This window comes from Corticium candelabrum, chromosome 8, assembly GCF_963422355.1.
Source record: "Corticium candelabrum chromosome 8, ooCorCand1.1, whole genome shotgun sequence".
NCBI classification, from domain to species: Eukaryota; Metazoa; Porifera; class Homoscleromorpha; order Homosclerophorida; family Plakinidae; genus Corticium; species Corticium candelabrum.
The window spans coordinates 16,719-38,391 of NC_085092.1; the positions used below are offsets into that span (position 1 = coordinate 16,719).

Genomic DNA, 21,673 nt, shown 5'->3' on the forward strand with positions numbered 1-21,673 from the left:
CAAAAAACCGAAAGCGAAAGCCCTGCTGATGTTTGAACAGACTACAACAAGTTATTGGAGTAGAAACGCCACTCTACTTCATAGTGCGCTTACTGGAGGTATGAGACATTTCGCATGCTCAACTTGCTGACAGTTCTAGGCGTTCGTTTGTTACCAAGAGTTCCAACAGTCTTAACAGTTCTGGCAGTTCCAGTTCTAGAACTGGAACTAGTATTCGAACGCACCCTAAGTGAAATTGTTCAGTGTCTGATTTTAACTTGTAAATTGTATATTACGATCTACTAGCTAGATGAATCTACTCGGGCGATTCCAAAGTTTCAATCAATTTGTACTCCAGTTAGAGGAAATTCCCAATGACTATTGCTTCGCAGCTTTCATTTGTTGCTACGCTCGACAAAGGTTCACATATTAATAGTTGGTATTCACAATCAAATAGTATATATTAAACTGAGAAGCTCAGCACATAATGCACCTAGGCAAATCCAACGCTGGCAAACTGCATGAACGAGTACAGCACATGTCTCTGCATGTATAAGTAAATAACTAAGCTAAGTCGTTTACTCAATTTCTGTTTCGGATGCTTTCATTGACTTGGGGCTTTCTTTTATGTCCTAATAAGGCAAACAGAAGTCAAAAGAAACACCAGCCAGTCACTCTAAAAACACTACGTTAAATTAAATAAACACCAAGAGTATGATATTGACGTACTATATTATAAAACCCTAAATGTATACATACAGCACATTGTCATAAATAAGTCTAACAAACAAACCTCAAAGCCACCAAACTCGTCAGAGAAGAGTCAAAATTAGTATTGCTAACAATACAGTAACATGACATTGTACTGCCACAACATACCTACAGCAGTACGTTCAAATGCATGGAGTGCAGTATACTACAGTTTCCCCAACAGAAGGATTGCAGCAAATGACTAGCCACGTGGACAGATCAACACAGGACTGCATGCATGGTGAGAATGGACAGCGGAAACTAACGCACACGCCAAAGCTGATAGAATTGACCAAATCTCGAAATAAGAAAACTTAAAGCGCCATTGTCTCTATGTACGGCTCTAGTCAAGATTTTAGCCTCGGATACCTGGCGTCTGAACGCCTCCGCAAACTTAAATTTACGTAGACATTTTTCAAGTTCTTCAAAACGACGAACCGTTGGCAAGTGTGATTTCAACCATAGTTATATTGCGTTATCTGCCACGTTTTGGCAATAGATCGACTTTCGTCGTACTTTGACAATGAGTGCATGCCTGACTGCCGCTAGATCGCGATCGTCAATCGTACTAACTAGGTCATTGCGCGTCGACTTGATACACCGCATACGTTTTGCAAATATAGAGTAGGCATAGCGTTTGTTTTCGACGTCGAACGGTTCCTTTGTACGGCGACAAAGGCCCCTTTAGAAGCCACACGTGAAGGACAAGAGTCCCGAAAGTTGTCTCCGTTAATATCGGTATCTCAGAAGACAATCCACGGAGGTGCACGTCAAGCGGCAGGACGCCGTCGCAATTGCACAGCAAGCGTTATGAAGACCATTCTAGTACTCGTATACAGTATCTAGTACGCTTCCTATAGTCATTACGCTGTCCTAGGAGTCCCGATGTAGATTTGCGCGAAGTGTGACACGCCTAGAGCGCACAAGCATGCGCATAAATCTTGACAAAGTCGCTTTAATTGTCTTGATTGAAATTACATTTTCATGTCAAAGTTACGTGTAGTCGCATCAAGTTTGCTTTATGTTAACTTAAACTTCTATTTGGTCATACCAGGTATACTCAACCCAACTTGGTACATTGTGCCATGTACACAAAAACTGCAGACTGCTCCGTGATTGGACTACACAGAAGGCGTGGCACATTCCACAGGCGTGACTAGACTACAGGACGCGTTCGATTGACGTCTTCCAAATAAGACTGAAAGATCTGGGAAAGACACTTTGATAGAATTGAAAAAGACTAATTAAGACTGGAGTTAGCGGAATGGTGTTTCCTCGCTGAAAGAAAGCCGCACCAAGTGTGCAAGCTCATGCAGTTAGTTGCTTCTCGACATCATAAACGTTTGCAGTACTAGTGTTGTTCCTTGCACCATCTATTCAAAGTCACTTGAAATATAATGCTAAGGACGAGAAAGAGATGAAACTTACAGCCGACGATGACTTTTGCCACAAGACGCTCACTGCAAAACATGCGAAGTACGCGTTTCTCGGATTCTTCCATCCTTGCAGGAGCTGGAAGAAGTGGGAGAGGCTGGAAGAGTCTTCCAAAAGACGTCCGTGATCAATCGAACGCGCCCATAGCCAGCCAGTCACATAGCTCGCAGACAGTGAGTCAGTTAACCCATCGCTATGTGATTTAAAGCTACAGTACGTTATGTATATACTCCGCAAGTCTCGTGAATTTTACAAGTCCAGTTTCCCAGGGCTCATAGCTGACGTAAAGGCAGAAGTATGTCTAGAATACACGATACGGATAGAATGCGCTGATTTTGGCATCATGGAACTGGCTAATAGGATTTTTGGGCTAGCGCTGTAGCGCTCCGTGAAAATGAAACGTTTATGGCATGTGCGTGTCGGTATCAAGCGGCGCGAGGCAGACAGACGGCGAAGCAAACTACGTGCTATTGGGACGCGTGGTCTCACATGATCGCATTTAGTAGTAAAATGCACGTACGATAGGATCCTTGTCATCATTATCAAGTTACCCGTATAGAATACCGTCACAGAAGCACAAATCATAATGCAATCTGGTTTCCATCCGCGAAGAGCATAAGACAACCGACAAGCAAAGCTGCAATTATAAACAATCACCCGAAAACAATGTCATGGTACTCAAAAACCTTTCGAACTTCATCATCAGCAATCATGTTTTCCAAACTTTATCACTACTATAAATATATAACTTCGTAAACTTCATCATTAGCAACCGTATGATTATCACTACTATAAAATGATAAGTTTCAAAGGTCTTTGAGTACAATGACATACTGCCAGTTTTCTAGCCAGAAGTTATAGAGAGGATTCCATCTAGTATCATAAAAAGTACTACCGTCAATAAATCTTTATTCTCAACTTTACAATGCTAAATGCTGACTGGAAATGTCTTGACACTCATTAATTAACTTATTATAGCATGTTGCCAGCAGCATGTTTTCTTATCCTCTCATATCACTATTATAATAGTCTAAGACACTAACTGTGCAGCTTATGCCTTCTTCATTAGTTAGGTGTTCTTGCACTGTGGCTTTATTCTATTATTTATCAATCAGTAGACAACTGCGGTTCCTCTACCATCCTTTAGATAAACCGTAAACTTTGACCCTTCTAACTACAGTATAAGCTACAGGTGCACAGTTAATGACGTCTAAACGTCATTGACAAGTAAGTGTAAAGTCGGCTGCAACCAAATTCGTTTCAGTTCAATTAACTGGTGCAAAGACAAAGCAAAACCATTGTCTTTCTCACAAGAACATACATTTACTCCCCGTAAATCCCCACAAAAACACGGTATTGAGGTTATTAGCAGTTGTCCCAGCTGCCACAACCTATTTAGACTAAGAGTTCAAACTTATTCAGCTAATGTTTAAACTAATAAAGTTATAAACTACTTCAGTTATACATTAATGGCATTACAACTCAACAAGATTACAATAAATACAGTATCACATTACTAAGTCACTTACCATTTCTAAATTGTTCACTGATAGACTATCAACAGTTGTGCTTGTAGTACAGATATTTGGAACAACCAACTGTGCTTTTTCCTTAGCTAGTTGAGCAGTAACACTCTCGACATAGTGTGACATGGCTTTCATGCCCTGAGTTGGACTTTGTCCCTTTTCCTTTTCTTGAGTCTGATGTTGTTGATGAGAACTGCTCGCTTGAAAGTATGTCGGGCCCCTTCGTGACAGAAGTCGTAAAGCTAAAAACAATCATTGTCACACACACACACACACACACACACACACACACACACACACACACACACACACACACACACACAAACACACACACACACACACACACACGCACGCACGCACTCACACATACGCAAGCAACACTCACTCAAACAGTAACTAACAATCAACAGACTATTCCGTAATTAAACATTAGCTCACCTCGCCACACAAAGCTGCTGTTATTGACCAACCTGTAGACATGACAAACACTTAAGTATCAACTAGAATGATTTCCATTGCTTACATACTTATACTCATCTTCAATCATAGCATCAACATCAGTTTGTTCTATAGCTTCATCAAAGAAAGCATGCATTCCTGGTAGGAAGTCTCTACAAAACACACAGGTTACAGACACATGCACAACAAACAGTGGCGTTGTTCAAGGGACTGTGTGGGCCTAGTCCGAATTCTAGTACGCGGGGACTACTAGACAAGTGACAAGTTGAAGTCTTAAAAGTCTTATAACTCTTGCATATGCCATTTCATTTTTGAAAACCCAGTAATGCCACCGCTGCACAAATAATGGCTAGAAGCAAAACTCAAAATTCTAACAGTGACAGACTGGATCAAGTTACAGCAAACTCAATATGAGGTAATAAATATAACGACCTGTCTTGTAAGCAGCAAGCTTCCATGTTGTCTAGACACAAGTTCCAAAGTCTTGTCAGTTCAGGACTGCCTAAATCTACTCGTTTTGCAGAAGACCCAGGAGGAGGATAAAATCTCTTCCTTGACCGTCTGTACATTCAAAAAGAAAAATTCTGCTAGTCCATATCATCTAGTAGCTGCACAAGAGATTACCTTGATTTAACAGCAGCACTCGGTGGTACTGATCTAAACATAAAAACACGTGTTACTCGTACAGAGGAAACATGTCTAAAAATTGCTAATTAACCAACTTGTCCTTAACAAATGTTTTGCAACCATCATTTTTCCATCCAATCCAGTTCTCTTCTCGAGTCAAAACATGCTACAAAATACAATGCAAATAGGTAAAACACACAACAGTGATCACATCTACTGCAACACTACATCACATTATCCTTTACACAACCAGCTCTCTACATCACAATGGTTTAATAGCATCTATATGACAAAAATGGATAATACTGCTCAAAGTAAAGTCTCAACGCTGTACGAACATCAGTGCCAACAAACCAGAAATTAGCCAGACTTCCATTGAATTATTGATTCAAACATTTCTGGAATTTGCACAAAGCTGATGCAATAGCCTTGTCAGTGTCTGCAGCTTGCCAAAAGAAGTGTAAATACATCAACCAAAGATGCTGAGGTGGAAAAATCTTGACACCAGCAATGCACTTGTCAATATCAACGTATTGCCGGTCTGCTCCCCGTGTAATAAACTTTAAAACATCTTGTCAATATTTAATAATAAGAGTCCCGGATATTGATGGAAGATGGACGTCTAGCTGTATGGTTCGTCTCAGAGCTAGCTGAGGAGTGCGTTCCTTGTCGGGAATTCAGGACAGGGCTCGAAAAGTCCGCATCTGGAATCACTGGAGCTGTTGGGAAGACCAGGAATAGTTCTGGGCGTAGGGCGACTGGTCGAACCATCTCTAGTCCGGCGTCTGATTTGAATTTGGCTTCAAATCCCGCTTACGAGACTACTGTGATGCCCACCGTTCCTAGCGAATCTTGTGTTTCGGCTAACAGGAACGGCAATGCAACAAGACGACGGAAATAGACGCAACAAATGAATAGAGAAGTGATGTTTTGTTATTACCACGTGCTGTTGTCGTGCAAGTTCTCCTCTTTCAGAAAACCCATGCATCGGCTGTGGTGTGAGCAAAATCCTTCTCTGACTGACGTCTCTGAGCAGCGTTTGGCAGACCAGAAGCCATATCTCCTAACTTCTGGAAGTCTGACTGAATCAGAGTTGGAGGAGATTAAACGCGAGGCCGCACAGGATGGAAAGCCCGTCTCATGATTGTTATCTGTTACGACTGATGTTTGTCCTGGTGTGCAGATGTCAGCGTTGGATGTGGTTTCTGTTCTATCAGCTGATAGCTCAGTTGTCACGCCTTTGTTTGACAATGTGTCACCTTGCATGGCTTCAGTCAGGATGACACCTGCTGCATGTGGTGGAAAACCTGTTGTGTCAATGATGCAAAAGGATCATCAGTTTGCTAATCACTTGGAAGATGGCTCCCTTGTTCAGTCAGTCACTATTCTCTCTAAGGACTGCTCATCTGCAAGAGATAGTGGTGATATCCTATCCGTAGATGACACTTTGGATTCAGTTCAGTGCAGTGCTGTCAGGGAATCACCATCCCCTTGTGACTCTGAGAGCTCTGATCTGACGACTACACATCCCAATATAGCTTCTCGGCTAGAAAGGATGGAAACTCCTACATCTCAACTCAGTCCAGACTGCTGCCAAACGGAGGATGGTCTTTCGCTTGATTGTGATGCTGCTGTGGACCTTGTACTTCGTCGAGAGTTTCTTGAGGAGTTGCAGAAAGTCAGGCAAATTCCTATCTGTGAGAGACAACGCCTTCCAAGGATCTTTGTGAACAGTGGAACTCTGAAGCTTATTGGTGATCTTAACACGATCATCAGTTCGTTGAAGGATGAACCAGATATGAGTGAAATCAGTTACCTGGTATACTCTGCTGCTTCACTAGTGTCCAAAAGGCGGGGCTTAAAGACGACGAAGTCAACCATTTCTCAAACACAAACATGGAGACGAAGGCTGGATAGGGAGATTTTCACACTTCGACGTGTGCTCTGACTGTTGCTGGAGGTTAGAAAGGGTTCATCGGGCATTCGTATGTTACATGAACTCCGACGTCTTCGGCATCGGTTGGGCATTTCCTGTTCGGAGAGTTGTGAGGTCTCCATCAATCGATTGAAAATGGAACTTAAGTCCAAGGTCGAGCGGACCAGGAGGCTGGAGAAGAATCGTAAGAGACTTCGCCAGAATGGTTTGTTTCAACGAGATGCTGGACGGTTTTACAGAGAGCTGAATAAGCAGACTATCCAGGTCACTTCCCCGCCATCCAAGTCTGAGATTGAACAGTATTGGGGTGGTATCCTAGAAACTGAGGCACATCACAATGAGTCTGCCTTCTGGCTGAGACGTCAAACTGATGGCGAGACGCACCGGAAAGATGAGCAGCAGTGGTTACCTATCTCAGACAATGAGGTCACATTGTGTCTCAAAAGGATGGGGAACTGGAAGTTTCCTGGTCCAGACAAGGTTTATGGTTTCTGGGTCAAGCGTATCACGTGTCTTCACACTGATCTGACTTGTAACTACAACCTGCTGGTTCAGAATCCAGACTCTGTACCCGACTGGTTGTCTCAAGGAATAACTACTCTGATTCCTAAGAATGACAACACTGACCAGGCCAAAAATTACCGGCCTATCACGTGTCTGTCTGTCTTCTGTAAGACCCTCACCTCAGTCATCAGGAAGAGGATTGCAGGGAATTTGGATCAGAGAAACCTCATGGCTCTGGAGCAGAAGGGTTGTCGACAGGGATCTTTTGGTGAAAAGGATCAGCTGTTGATCAACAAGCTGCTTACCGAAGACTGTAAGACCAGGCACAAGAGCTTGAGCATGGCTTGGGTGGACTACCAGAAAGCCTATGACAGCGTGCCACACAGTTGGTTGCTCCAATGCCTTCAGATGCATAAGATCAGTCCAGTCTTGTGCGAGTTCTTGTCACGTGTGATGAAGAGTTGGACGACATCGATGGTGCTTTCTTGCGGGAATAGTACGATCAAGACAAGGCTTATGCAGATCAGGAGGGGTATTTTCCAAGGTGACTCACTTTCTCCACTTCTCTTCTGTATGGCTCTCAATCCTCTGAGCAAGGAGCTGAACAGAACCGGTTACGGCTACCGGATGACCACTGGGCAAGGTGAGACCGCCAAACGTCAGCTCATCAGTCATCTACTTTACATGGATGATCTGAAGATGTATGGCAGAAACTCTGATCAGTTGGACGGATTGTTGCACACGGTTTGTACCTTCTCTGATGACATCCAGATGAAGTTTGGTCTGGACAAATGTGCTGTTGCACACTTTGTCAATGGCAGGCTATCTGGACACAACTCTGGAGTGACGGTTGGAAAAACGTACACCATCAACTGTCTGGAACCGGGTCAAGTCTACAAGTACTTGGGTGTAGATGAGAGTAACGGTATTCAGCACAACATGATGCGGGAGAGTCTCCGTCGTGAGTACTTCCGCAGAGTGAAGGTGGTTCTCCGGACTGAGTTGTATGGTCGGAACAAGATTCTAGCCATTAATGGGTTTGCACTACCGATTCTCACTTACGGTTTTGGCGTCATTCATTGGGGGTGCACGGACCTGCAGCAGCTCGATCGACGGACCAGAAAGCTCCTCTCTATGCACAGTGTCCACCATCCTGCTGCAGACGTTGACCGACTGTACGCTCTTTGCAGTGATGGGGGTAGGGGGTTACAACAGATTGAGTTGACATATCAATCTTGTATTGTGAGGCTGAACTGTTACCTTGCTGACAGTTCTGATCCTTTCATGCAGATGATACGAGAGTGTGACTCTGGAAAATCTTTAAACTCGATCAAGCGCATGGCTTGTCGGTTTACTGCACAGCTGCAAAGGAGTCTTGTTTCGGACGACAAGTCGCAGAACTTACACAGGAATGCATCCATCTCGGTTAAAGGTGGCTTCGAGCAAGCGGATGAAACAGATGCGAGACATTACCGTACGTGTTGCAGTTCTCTTCGTGTGCGGTCCTGGAGCGAGAAGCCTATGCACGGGCAGTATCGCCGTCTCACTGAGCAACCGCCTGTGGACATGAAAGAGACCTATGGATGGCTAAAGGCAGCGAATCTTTCTGCTGCAACTGAGGGACTGGTTGTTGCTGCTCAAGACCAAGCTCTTCGGACTCGGTACTATGATGGCAAGATTCTACATCGTGATGTCAGTCCTACTTGCCGCATGTGCAGTGTAGGCCTGGAAACAGTCGACCACATTGTGGCAGCCTGTAGTGCTTTGACACCGACGGACTACACTGATCGACACAATCAGGTGACCTCCATCATTCACTGGGATGTTTGTCGCCATTTTGGGGTTCCAGTGGAGAGCAGATGGTACCAGCATCATCCTGATAGGCTTGTGGAGACGGATGACATTACTATGATGTGGGATATCACCATCCCCACTGCCAGGAAGATCAAAGCCAATCGTCCAAACATCTGTCTCAGAAATAGGAAGACAAACATTTGTCTTCTTATTGATATCAGCTGTCCTGCTGATGGCAACATTGGCAAGAAACATGCTGAGAAGTTGGCGAAGTACAGCGACTTGCGAGTGGAGATAAGCCGCATGTGGCATTGTCGAACACTGGTGGTTCCAGTGGTCTTGGGAGCTTTGGGCACAGCGCACGCAGGTATTGCACGGTGGCTGGACATTATTCCAGGTCATCACAACCTGCAGCACTTACAGAAAACAGTGCTTCTGGGATCTACTCGGATCCTTCGTAAAGTCATGTCTTCTTTCTAGACAGCCGTGATGGTCTAAGTACTTCTGAAGCAGGGTTTGCTTCCGGTACTTGTAATAGACTTTACAAACCAGACTGATCTGGTTGAGCACGACACACAAAGCAAATGATCTGATCCCATCCCAAGCAAAACTTACTGCTACAACTGTGGTATCATATCGGTTGGTATTATCATCTGCACCAAACTAACTGCCTCGTTGCTTCTTAATACATTGCAGAAGACTAACATTGCCATTGCAATGTTCATTGTATTAATTATAGATATCCCCATTGATACTTTCCAACTTCTAGCACTCTAACCCCATATTATTGCTAATACATGAATAAATACGTACATTTGCCTTCAGAGGTCCCCATAATTTAATCTTGTAGGGGTATCCACAAAACATTAGCATAATGAAACACAAGACACAAAGAGGTAAAGTCTACTTTGCATGTGTCCCCTACATTGACAAGCAAGAATATTAAAAAATGTAGGTTAGCTCCAATTTAACCAGAAAAACCAATGAATACTAGAAACTAAAGCTGTGTTTACACTATCACTTCCACAGCTATAAGCCCTCTGAAACAATCGACTTGTTGCAAAGTATTACATATTTAATTTAGACACCATTTTGCTTTCAAGCGCGCTTCTGTAAAATCTATCTAAGAGTTAACACATTAGAACATAAATGGTTATGCAATGTTAAGTTTCCGTATAATTATCATAATTCAGAAAACAATAGATTTCCTTTAAGCCGTTGCATGGAGTTAGGTTTCTGTTGGTCCCTTCTGACAAGACACAATATTCATTAACGGTAGCAGTGTGTGTGATGAACTGTCTGTCCACTATTTGTAGTCGCTACGTACGACCAAACATGAAGATTGTTCTACGATTAGACCATTTTGAATGCACCAATAGTGCAGCAAATATTTAGGTGCATGTGCTCACACACACACACACACACACACACACACACACCACGCATGCACGCACGCATGCACACATGCACAAGCACGCACGCACACACACACACACACACACACACACACACACACACACACACACACACACACACACACTCACACACACACAGACAAATGTTAAGTCCATCAGTATTCCAACGATAGCTCCCCATCCCTAGGAACGGCCCTGTTAGTTAGACTATAACCTCCTGGAGCTTGGCCAGAGTTATCCAGGTGTACTGACCATGGTGTAACACATTGTGTATGAGCTAGCACAGCCACTGTGCACACACACACACACACACACACACGCACGTTCCACGTTCTTCAATACTGCAAATTTGATTATAACATAGCAGTCAGCCATCTATATTAGTGCTCACCTCAACTGTTCTAGCAAACTGTTGCCCATCCGGTGGAGTGTCTTTCAATAGCTGAATAACCAAACAATTAGGCATGAAGTCCATTAGTAACTATCAATTTAATCTCACAGCATAAACATTTTCTGTCATTTGTCTAATCCATGCGTGTTGTTCTTCATTCAAAACATGAGCAGGTCTAAATACATTGCTGATACACAAGCTGTCATAGTACATTTCTTTGTCAAATTAAGTAATTATTAATAAATGCCAAATTTAGAAACATATCAGTCACAAGTTTCATTAAATCCACTAGTAGTAAGAATAAACATGCATAAGGAAAAGCAAACACATCAGAGACAATAGAGTTCTAAAGACAACAAACCCTTTAAACTTGACAGTTCCCGTGAGATACTGAAACAAAATGAGAAACTGTACAAGAATCTAAAAAGTACCAAACATGTTTCTCCATCAGTTATATCTTCATGAAATATCACAAACTGCCAAGGCTTACATGCTGCCTAAATTTACTGTCGTATATCTGGAGATCCAACAACTAAACACATCAATCAGATGAAATACGACACAACATTCCAAAGAACAAATTACGTGATTCAATAATATACCAGAATACAAAATTATAATAATAATAATAATAATAATAATCTATATCAAATTGGCTAGTCATTGATCGCCGTGTGGACTACACAAAAACAAGTACCCTGCTGGGCTCACCTACCGGGTTGGTGGGCGCCCAGATGGGGGTAAAGACCCCACTTGCCCATTATAGAGGGGCATAACGACACATAATAAATAAAATAAAAATGTCCTGGATATTGATGGAAGATGGACGTCTAGCTGTATCGCTCGTCTCAGAGCTAGCTGAGGAGTGCGTTCCTTGTTGGGAAACCAGGACAGGGCTCGAAAAGTCGGCTTCTGGAATCACTGGAGCTGTTGGGGAGACCAGGAATAGTTCTGGGCGTAGGGCGACTGGTCGAACCATCTCTGGTGCGGCGTATGATTTAAATTTGGCTTCAAATCCCGCTTACGAGACTACTGTGATGCCCACCGTTCCTAGCGAATCTTGTGTTTCGGCTAACAGGAACGGCAATGCAACAAGACGACGGAAATAGACGCAACAAATGAATAGAGAAGTGATGTTTTGTTATTACCACGTGCTGTTGTCGTGCAAGTTCTCCTCTTTCAGAAAACCCATGCATCAGCTGTGGTGTGAGCAAAATCCTTCTCTGACTGACGTCTCTGAGCAGCGTCTGGCAGACTAGAAGCCATATCTCCTAACTTCTGGAAGTCTGACTGCATCAGAGTTGGAGGAGATTAAACGCGAGGCTGCACAGGATGGAAAGCCCGTCTCATGATTGTTATCTGTTACGACTGATGTTTGTCCTGGTGTGCAGATGTCAGCGTTGGATGTGGTTTCTGCTCTATCAGCTGATTGTTCAGTTGTCACGCCTTTGTTTGACAATGTGTCACCTTGCATGGCTTCAGTCAGGATGGCGCCTGCTGCATGTGGGGGAAAACCTGTTGTGTCAATGATGCAAAAGGATCATCAGTCTGCTAATCACTTGGAAGATGGCTCCCTTGTTCAGTCAGTCACCGTTCTCTCTAAGGACTGCTCATCTGCAAGAGATAGTGGTGATATCCTATCCGTAGATGACACTTTGGATTCAGTTCAGTGCAGTGCTGTCAGGGAATCACCATCCCCTTGTGACTCTGTGAGCTCTGATCTGATGACTACACATCCTAGTATAGCTTCTCAGCTACAAAAGACGAAAACTCCTACATCTCAACTCAGTCCAGACTGCTGCTAAAAGGAGGATGGTCTTTCACTTGATAGTGATGCTGCTGTGGACCTTGTACTTTATCGAGAGTTTCTTGGGGAGTTGCAGAAAGTCAGGCAAATTCCTATCTGTGAGAGACAACGCCTTCCAAGGATCTTTGTGAACAGTGGAACTCTGAAACTTGCTGGGGATATTAACACGATCATCAGTTCGTTGAAGGATGAACCAGATATGAGTGAAATCAGTTACCTGGTATACTCTGCTGCTTCACTAGTGTCCAAAAGGCGGGGTTTAAAGATGACGAAGTCAACCAATTTTTAAACACCGACATGGAGACAAAGGCTGGATATGGAGATTCTCACACTTCGACGTGTGCTCTCACTGTTGCTGGAGGTTAGAAAGAGTTCATCAGGCATTCGTATACTCCATGAACTCCGACTTCTCCGGCATCGGTTGGGCATTTCCCGTTCGGAGAGTTGTGAGGTCACCATCAATCGATTGAAAATGGAACTTAAGTCCAAGGTCGAGCGGACCAGGAGGCTGGAGAAGAATCGTAAGAGACTTCGCCAGAACCGTTTGTTTCAACGAGATGCTGGACGGTTTTACAGAGAGTTGGGTAAGCAGACTATCCAGGTTACTTCCCCGCCATCCAAGTCTGAGATCGAGCAGTATTGGGGTGGTATCCTAGAAACTGAGGTACATCACAATGAGTCTGCCTTCTGGCTGAGATGTCAAACTGATGGCGAGACGCACCGAAGAGATGAGCAGCAGTGGTTACCTATCTCAGACAATGAGGTCACATCGTGTCTCAAAAGGATGGGGAACTGGAAGTCTCCTGGTCCAGACAAGGTTTATGGTTTCTGGGTCAAGGGTATTACATGTCTTCACACTGATCTGACTTGTAACTACAACCTGCTGGTTCAGAATCCAGACTCTGTACCCGACTGGTTATCTCAAGGAACAACCACTCTGATTCCTAAGAATGACAAGACTGACCAGGCCAAAAACTACCGGCCTATCACGTGTCTGTCTGTCTTCTGTAAGACCCTCACCTCAGTCATCAGGAAGAGGATTGCAGGGAATTTGGTTCAGAGAAACCTCATGGCTCTGGAGCAGAAGGGTTGTCGACAGGGATCTTTTGGTGCAAAGGATCAGCTGTTGATCAACAAGCTGCTTACCGAAGAAGACTGTAAGACCAGGCACAAGAGCTTGAGCATGGCTTGGGTGGACTACCAGAAAGCCTATGACAGCGTTCCACACAGTTGGTTGCTCCAATGCCTTCAGATGCATAAGATCAGTCCAGTCTTGTGTAGGTTCCTGTCATGTGTGATGAAGAGTTGGACGACATCGATGGTGCTTTCTTGCGGGAATAGTACGATCAAGACAAGGCTTATGCAGATCAGGAGGGGTATTTTTCAAGGTGACTCACTTTCTCCACTTCTCTTCTGTATGGCTCTCAACCCTCTGAGTAAAGAGTTGAACAGAACCGGTTACGGCTACCGGATGACCACTGGGCATGGTGAGACTGCCAAACGTCAGCTCATCAGTCATCTACTTTACATGGATGATCTGAAGATGTATGGCAGAAACTCTGATCAGTTGGATGGGTTGTTGCACACAGTTCGTACCTTCTCTGATGACATCCAGATGAAATTTGGTCTGGACAAATGTGCTGTTGCACACTTTGTCAATGGCAGGCTATCTGGACACAACTCTGGAGTGACGGTAGGGAAAACGTACACCATCAACTGTCTGGAACCGGGTCAAGTCTACAAGTACTTGGGTGTAGATGAGAGTAACGGTATTTAGCACAACATGATGCGGGAGAGATTCCGTCGTGAGTACTTCCGCAGAGTGAAGGTGGTTCTCCGGACTGAGTCCTATGGTCGGAACAAGATTCTAGCCATTAATGGGTTTGCACTACCGGTTCTCACTTACGGTTTTGGCGTCATTCATTGGGGATGCACGGACCTGCACGGACCAGAAAGCTCCTCTCTATGCACAGTGTCCACCATCCTTCTGCAGACGTTGACCGACTGTACGCTCCTTGCAGTGATGGGAGTAGGGCGTTACAACAGAGTGAGTCGACATATCAATCTTGTATTGTGAGGCTGAACTGTTACCTTGCTGACAGTTCGGATCCTTTCATACAGATGATACGAGAGTGTGACTTCGGAAAATCTTTAAACTCGATCAACCGCATGGCTTGTCGGTTTACTGCACAGCTGCAAAGGAGTCTTGCTTAGGATGACAAGTCGCAGAGCTTACACAGAAATCCATCCATCTTGGTTGAAGGTGGCTTCGAGCAAGCGGATGAAACAGATGTGAGACATTACCGTACGTGTTGCAGTTCTCTTCGTGTGCGGTCCTGGAGCGAGAAGCCTATGCACGGGCAGTATCGCCGTCTCACTGAGCAACCGCCTGTGGACATGAAAAAGACCTACGGATGGCTAAAGGCAGCGAATCTTTCTGTTGCAACTGAGGGACTGGTTGTTGCTGCTCAAGACCAAGCTCATTGGACTCGATACTATGATGGCAAGATTCTACATCGTGATGTCAGTCCTACTTGCCGCATGTGCAGTGTAGGCCTGGAAACAGACGACCACATTGTGGCAGGCTGTAGTGCTTCGGCACCGACGGATTACACTGATCGACACAATCAGGTGACCTCCATCATTCACTGGGATGTTTGTCGCCATTTTGGGGTTCCAGTGGAGAGCAGATGGTACCGGCATCACCCTCATAGGCTTGTGGAGACGGATGACATTACTATGATGTGGGATACCACCATCCCCACTGTCAAGAAGATCAAAGCCAATCGTCCAAACATCTGTCTCAGAAATAGGAAGACACACACTTGTCTTCTTATTGATATCAGCTGTCCTGCTGATGGCAACATTGGCAAGAAACATGCTGAGAAGTTGGCAAAGTACAGCGACTTGCGAGTGGAGATACGCCTCATGTGGCATTGTCGAACACTGGTGGTTCCAGTGGTCTTGGGAGCTTTGGGCACAGCGCACGCAGGTATTGTACGGTGGCTGGACATTATTCCAGGTCATCACAACCTGCAGCACTTACAGAAAACAGTGCTTCTGGAATCTACTCGGATCCTTCGTAAAGTCATGTCTTCTTTCTAGACAGCCGTGATGATCTAAGTACTTCTGAAGCAGGGTTTGCTTCCCGTACTTGTAATAGACTTTACAAACTAGACTGATCTGGTTGAGCACAACATTATATACATAATTACGAACCACCATAACTCCGCTGCATCTAACATACTCTAGCAAAAAATGTAACAAAACTACAAAACCCTTTACATCTGCAATGGATAATTTCAAACCAGTTGGGAAGCCTATTAGGCTCTTTACTTCTTTCCAGACACCCATATCAATGACACCTAGAGTCAAACATCCTGTTTGTAAAATTGCAGTCCTTCTAAAATTTCTCTTTCAAGGTAATAGCAATCTCCTTTTACATACAACGTACATGGAACAAGACATACAGAATAGACAATAAACAGTGACAATCCACGTTTAAACAACATTTAGACTAACTGTGATAACAAGCACGTTAACACAGTAAAAATGGCATTTCTATAGCACTCACGAATCATTATAGCCATAAGCAATTCACTTGGTGTTGATACCAGTACCTACACATATTCCAACTAATACTACCGTAATTCTGCAAACTATTATTCTATGGCTAAAATAATGCATATCGACACAGTTGAAGGTTTTCTAATGATAACGTTATTCATGTATATTAAAATGCAAGCATGAAATGTAACGCAATCAAAATGATGTATCAGAAACTTTAGTATCATTGAATGACTTATATATTTCACATTAAATAAATGATTTATTAGATTACCAAACTACTTTCCAAATTATGCATAAAATCAGAACAGTTATAATTATAATAACTTGAATACAAAATATTTCTTTAGAGGTTTGAATTGACAAAATACCCACCACTAGTCTGTCAAAACAATGGCCTTCCTTGGCGAGGTAAATAAATACGAAAAGGCATATATAACCACTTCAAAAGAGAAATTACACAGTATTGAATGCATCTGAAACCTTCCTGTCATTCTCATGAAGACCTTTAGAGGAAAACTCTCACCAAATACTAAAACTTGTTGAAAGATACAAGGCCTGGTATCTTCCTGCAGAAAACCTACAGTCCAGACAGCCACAGAAGCATAGAATCGGCAACAAATTGTTCAGACAATTCCCCATATGTACACAAAATCTTACTCTCTCGAAGCAACTACTTTAGGTTTAACCATACCAAGTGCTCCTAACGCACCCAAAGTTCAGGCATGAATCAGCAAAACATGATCTATGAGCTAATCCAAGAAGGGTCTCCTTCTGAGGTTGTATTGCCACAGTCGATACTTACGTGATAACTTTGGGGTCCCAGTTTGCTTTAGTTAATAAATCACAACTTGACACCATATGTCTCACAACCCTTACCTTGAAATGTGCACAGATATCGGTCTTCCTTGCTAACCAACAATCAGAGGTACGTATACGCCACATACGGGTACTAAACACGCCTACGCAGGTAATTTCAATGCTCTATTTCTTCGTTACAGTAAACTTCTGCAGTAAATGGTTGCAAAGGGTTGTGTCAGGAAGTGACAGCTTTCATCTGAGAGCTAGTTGATTTTAGTGAGAGTTCTCCTTTAATTACAAAACAAAGAAAGAACAGAACAATCAACTTTGCCTCCATAATCAATGTAAAGAAACACCAATTCACACAGAAAAGTAAACACATACAGACAACATAAAACAAACTACGGTACTTAATTACTTAAAGAAGCATGCATTCTGTTCAGTTAATTACTTGTTGTAAAACAATACAGTACAGTAAGTAGTCAGCCATGGCTTTACAGTAAGTAGTCAGCCATGGCTTTACCTTTTCACTAGTTAGATACTTAGTGAAGTAGCAGTGAGACATCTCATCACCATTAGAGTCACTACGCAGAACATATAAATCAGTGAAAACAAAACAGATGCTTCTGATATTATAGCCAAACCTCCCTATTTCAACATGTGGAGCAGAAGTTGTCTGGCCAAGCTTAAAGCTAGCAAAGACTTCAAGAACTTTATCCGTATTCTAGACATAAACAGCCACAAACATATTAACTGTAAAGATAAAATGTACAGGATAACCATTTTAAGTGTTTTCCAATGTTCTGGTGAATAGCATCTTGATGGCTCTCGAAAACAATCCTGTAACTTCCAAAACTGTTTGTACAGCTCAAAGTCAATTGGATGTGGACTAGCATAAAAGACACAATAAATTAATACAAATAACGCACACAAAAACCAGTAGGATTAGACGAGACCATTCTGCCTGCGCTAGCACATCACAAACACTGAAACTGTCAGATTATGATTTAAACCCTTGCCAGTTTTCAAAAAGGTACATGATAGTATCCTTTTAGATACTCAATGTAATGATCGATGCAATGCTCTGAGAACAGCAAACACTAATCATGAAATCACTTCAAGCATGTACATATTTTAGAAAATGTTCCAACATGCAAAGAATGCTGCATATTACTATATATGGCCTCTAAACAACATTCACTAACCATCCAGTTGTTACTTAACTTAGTGTGAAACCTGTTGAAGCACTACAGTGCAAACCCTCCGTGTGCCATAGCTATGCAGCTTGATTCACGTCCACAATATTAAACGTACGCGACATTTATTTGGTCACATGTTATGTCGTTGCCTAGCAGGTCGGTTGTACGTACCACGAGGCGTTACTATACCTACCATTTCAAGCGTCCGTAATGAAAAATCACCTTGGTAATACCAACTGTGCTATCCACAGCCTCTCCTAATATAATAGGCAATACCTATGTGCAAATGAATGACGTATTGCTTCAGGCATAATAGTTTGGTCACAGATACGCGTTCTTTTCACATGAAGCCAATGTCCCAAAAGTTCAACCTGATACTACAGAACATCAATTCTTGGTGACACTAATATTTGGCAAAATGGACCCAAAATGTCTATTATTAAATTGTGGCAAATATTGGTGACCTACAAGTTCCTACATAGAAGACCTACAACAACATAGCATGTGTACACAGTGTGCTCTTTCCTTCTGCCCTGTCTACATCTGGCATTCCATGCAGGTATTGCACGCTCATGCAGCCCATCTAAGTGGAAGTCCATGTAACCTTCACCAATGAACGGCTCCAGATGTCAGGGTAAATAATTATGATGACCACAGATACAGCTTTGAGCTTTGTATAGTTATACTGTAAAAAGGAAGACTGGCAATAGCCATGATTAACACACTGTGGGCAGTGATAGGTGAATTGTGACAAACTGTTAGAATAAGTATGCACATGCACAATGGGACATCCAACCAATATTGACAAATTTTAACATTGCCAATTCTCTTGTCAATTGACAAATCTCCAAATTAAAACTGGCATCAAAGTTTCTCAGTCTACAGGAATCAGTTAGATGACAATGCGAAGGACAACACTCCAATACCATGATGTCTCTTGTCCAAAGAAGCGACAGTACAATAAACTCCCACTGATGGCATTTATAAAATATCTAATAAAACGACTTTAAATCTAAATATAATATTATAGAAATATATTAGAAACCACTAACTAAGTTTTAAGGTACAGACTAAAGTAAAGGAATCACAACAGATTGTCTACCTGCCTGTCTGTCTGTCATGATAAACCTTAATCTGACAATTTCAGTGTAACCTAATCTACAGACAGAAAAACAGCAATCGCTGTCACGCAAGCTCAGAGTCACTAAAACTTACATAACAGGTGGAGTCTCTCCTTCCTCTGCATTGTTGTCATCATCTTCTATCACACTAACCAGCTGCAAACATAAGAACATAATATGGTTTACCTGCCAGCGATATGACATAAACAACCCTCTCAGTATCTGTGTCCGGCTCTTCAGCAAATGTTGTCACATTTTCAACATTGAATTGGCTCATTAGATTGAGTCCTAATAACAGCAATCATTAAAAATTAAAAATTAACCATTCTATGAACAGATAGGCTACATAGTTACGAAAACACATCAAAATAAAAACATGAATCCTAAATGCAATACACGTAAATCAAAGTCTGTCAATCAAGATAAGATATCAGGAGCATTAACTTCAGACAACTTATGACAAAGCTGCTGAAGTTAGAATAAATACTAGAGAGTCCCATTACTTATAAACGTTTAACAATACATTACATTAAAACAATGACTTAAAGAGACGTAAAAGATGCAACACAATGACAAGTACACCAAGATTGTCAAGATTAAGTTATTGCATTAGACACAATTCCTGTACATGCAGTATTTCTACAAAGAAAAGTTTCTGTAATTCTGTGAAAATAAAAGACTGTTGCAACTAATGGTTTGTAACCCTTATGTAACTGCCAGTGCTAACTTCACAGATCAGCAGCAAGCAGCAAGCATTCTGTCTGGTCTACAACCGCTATCCAAATTATCAATGCAGTAAGGAGTGGTTCAAAATCATCGACAATTTCACAAGTATACAAAACGCACACTAGGAAAGGAGGCTATGGCCTCTGTACGTTTTATAAAATGTTGATTGGTAGCAAATGGCTCGTGCCAATTTCTGTTTTCCATGACCGGAATTGCATCGTGCATTGTTCCCCTGCTAGTCACCCGTATGTACAGAATTTGCAAACATGTACAACCACGGCAGTCTACTCCAGTTTTGTTCTAGAACAACAACAGCCACTCAAAAAGAGCCCAGCTGTCTCTACAATGACTTTCTCAATGCTCTCGGCTTTGTCTATTTGAATGACCGAGAACCTTAAGATGACATCATTTGAGCGGGTCAACTGGAATGGAAGAAGAACTGTCTCAATGCAGAAGCGTTGAAGACCACATGTCAACCCTCTAATAGATGGTTCACACCATGGTAAAGCTATTGAATTGTGCACCAACCATATTGCGTACACTTCGCGAAGGGGAACGGCTTCAGAAAAGCAAGCACTTTGTATGCTCGTGAAATTGTCAATAATCTTGAACGACCCCTAACAAAGTGTGGAATTAAGTCTTGCACTGAGTGTCCAGTAGCTTATTTCATCTTAGTTCACTTAATACCTCAAGAACCATAGACTACAATAAAATAATTATGCCAGAAGATAACAATGGTCAAAAGTATGACTGCATCCAAAAAATTATATTGTAAAATAATTCAACATGAGCTTTTAAGCACATTTGCAACAATTAACTACCACTAAAATACTGTTTATGGCAGCCCTAAAGAGCCATTGAGATATCAGTTGAGTTTTACACTCACTAAAATCCTATTTTCTACTTCAAGTACAAGTGAATACTGTAGTACCTGATTTTTCTGATAAAGGAAAGATTCTTGCTAGAAACAACTGAATTCGCCCACAGAACACCGTGTTCCTAGATGGCGACAATCTCCTCAACAAATCTAACAACAAACAATACCATATCACATAACCAACAACATGCCAAAATTCTGTTACTTAATTAATCAGACAGACACAATCTTCCCAAATCCTTACCATTACACATCCGGAGAAGGAAGTTCTTTCCATATGAGTAAAGAAAAGGCTACAATGTTCATTAATAGTATAAAATCAGAAATCATGCATTCAATGTGCTCTGGTTGCTGATAACATACTGATGTCCATAAAGCCACATTTTTCTCCACATAAGAAAATGCCTTCTCACAGACATCCAGAGTTACACAGTCAAAGGCGTCACCAAGAAGAATAAAGGGCAGTGCAGCCGAACACATTCCTACACAAAATACAAAATACCAAACAACACTCTTATAACTCCAAGTTGCCACTAGTAATTAATACACAATGTAGAGCACAGTGAGACACATTCACACAACTTTACAAGAACATCATAGATGCTATGTTTTCACACAGCTATGAGCGCTCTAAAAAATTCAAACTGATCGACTTATTGCAAGCATACAAAGTTAGATGCCATTCTGCTTCCAAGCACGATTCTTAAAAAGCTATATTACATTTGTAAGCAACTATCATTTCACGTGACAACAAATTCCC

At 42.3% G+C, this 21,673-nt stretch overlaps 1 protein-coding gene across 2 annotated transcripts; it reads right to left on the bottom strand.

Moving 5' to 3' along the window:
- Positions 1–373: 373 nt before the first annotated feature.
- Positions 374–21,395, bottom strand: LOC134183139 (THO complex subunit 1-like). Of its 2 annotated transcripts, none has more exons than XM_062650606.1 (19): positions 21,277–21,395; positions 21,158–21,206; positions 20,968–21,063; positions 19,522–19,598; positions 19,405–19,466; positions 17,771–17,879; positions 17,635–17,714; positions 17,514–17,574; positions 11,306–11,347; positions 11,177–11,235; positions 10,924–10,990; positions 10,816–10,866; positions 4,871–4,941; positions 4,773–4,805; positions 4,581–4,709; positions 4,217–4,300; positions 4,128–4,159; positions 3,693–3,931; positions 374–611 (listed from the first exon to the last, which is right to left on the bottom strand). In XM_062650606.1, the coding sequence occupies exons 1-19, from the start codon at positions 21,391–21,393 to the stop codon at positions 558–560; spliced, it is 1,512 nt and encodes a 503-aa protein (XP_062506590.1). In that variant the 5' UTR covers positions 21,394–21,395; the 3' UTR covers positions 374–557. The 2 variants fall into 2 exon arrangements, with proteins under 2 accessions (XP_062506590.1, XP_062506591.1); XM_062650607.1 differs by lacking the exon at positions 374–611 and adding an exon at positions 632–3,036.
- Positions 21,396–21,673: the final 278 nt, after the last annotated feature.

Coding starts and splice junctions, on each gene's coding strand:
- LOC134183139 (XM_062650606.1), bottom strand. CDS start 21,393: ATGTGTTCGGCTGCACTGCCCTTTATTCTTCTTGGTGACGCCTTTGAC. Junction 10,867..10,923: donor TGACAGAAAATGTTTATGCT/GTGAGATTAAAT, acceptor TTGGTTATTCAG/CTATTGAAAGACACTCCACC. Junction 3,932..4,127: donor CAGCAGCTTTGTGTGGCGAG/GTGAGCTAATGT, acceptor GATTGTTTTTAG/CTTTACGACTTCTGTCACGA.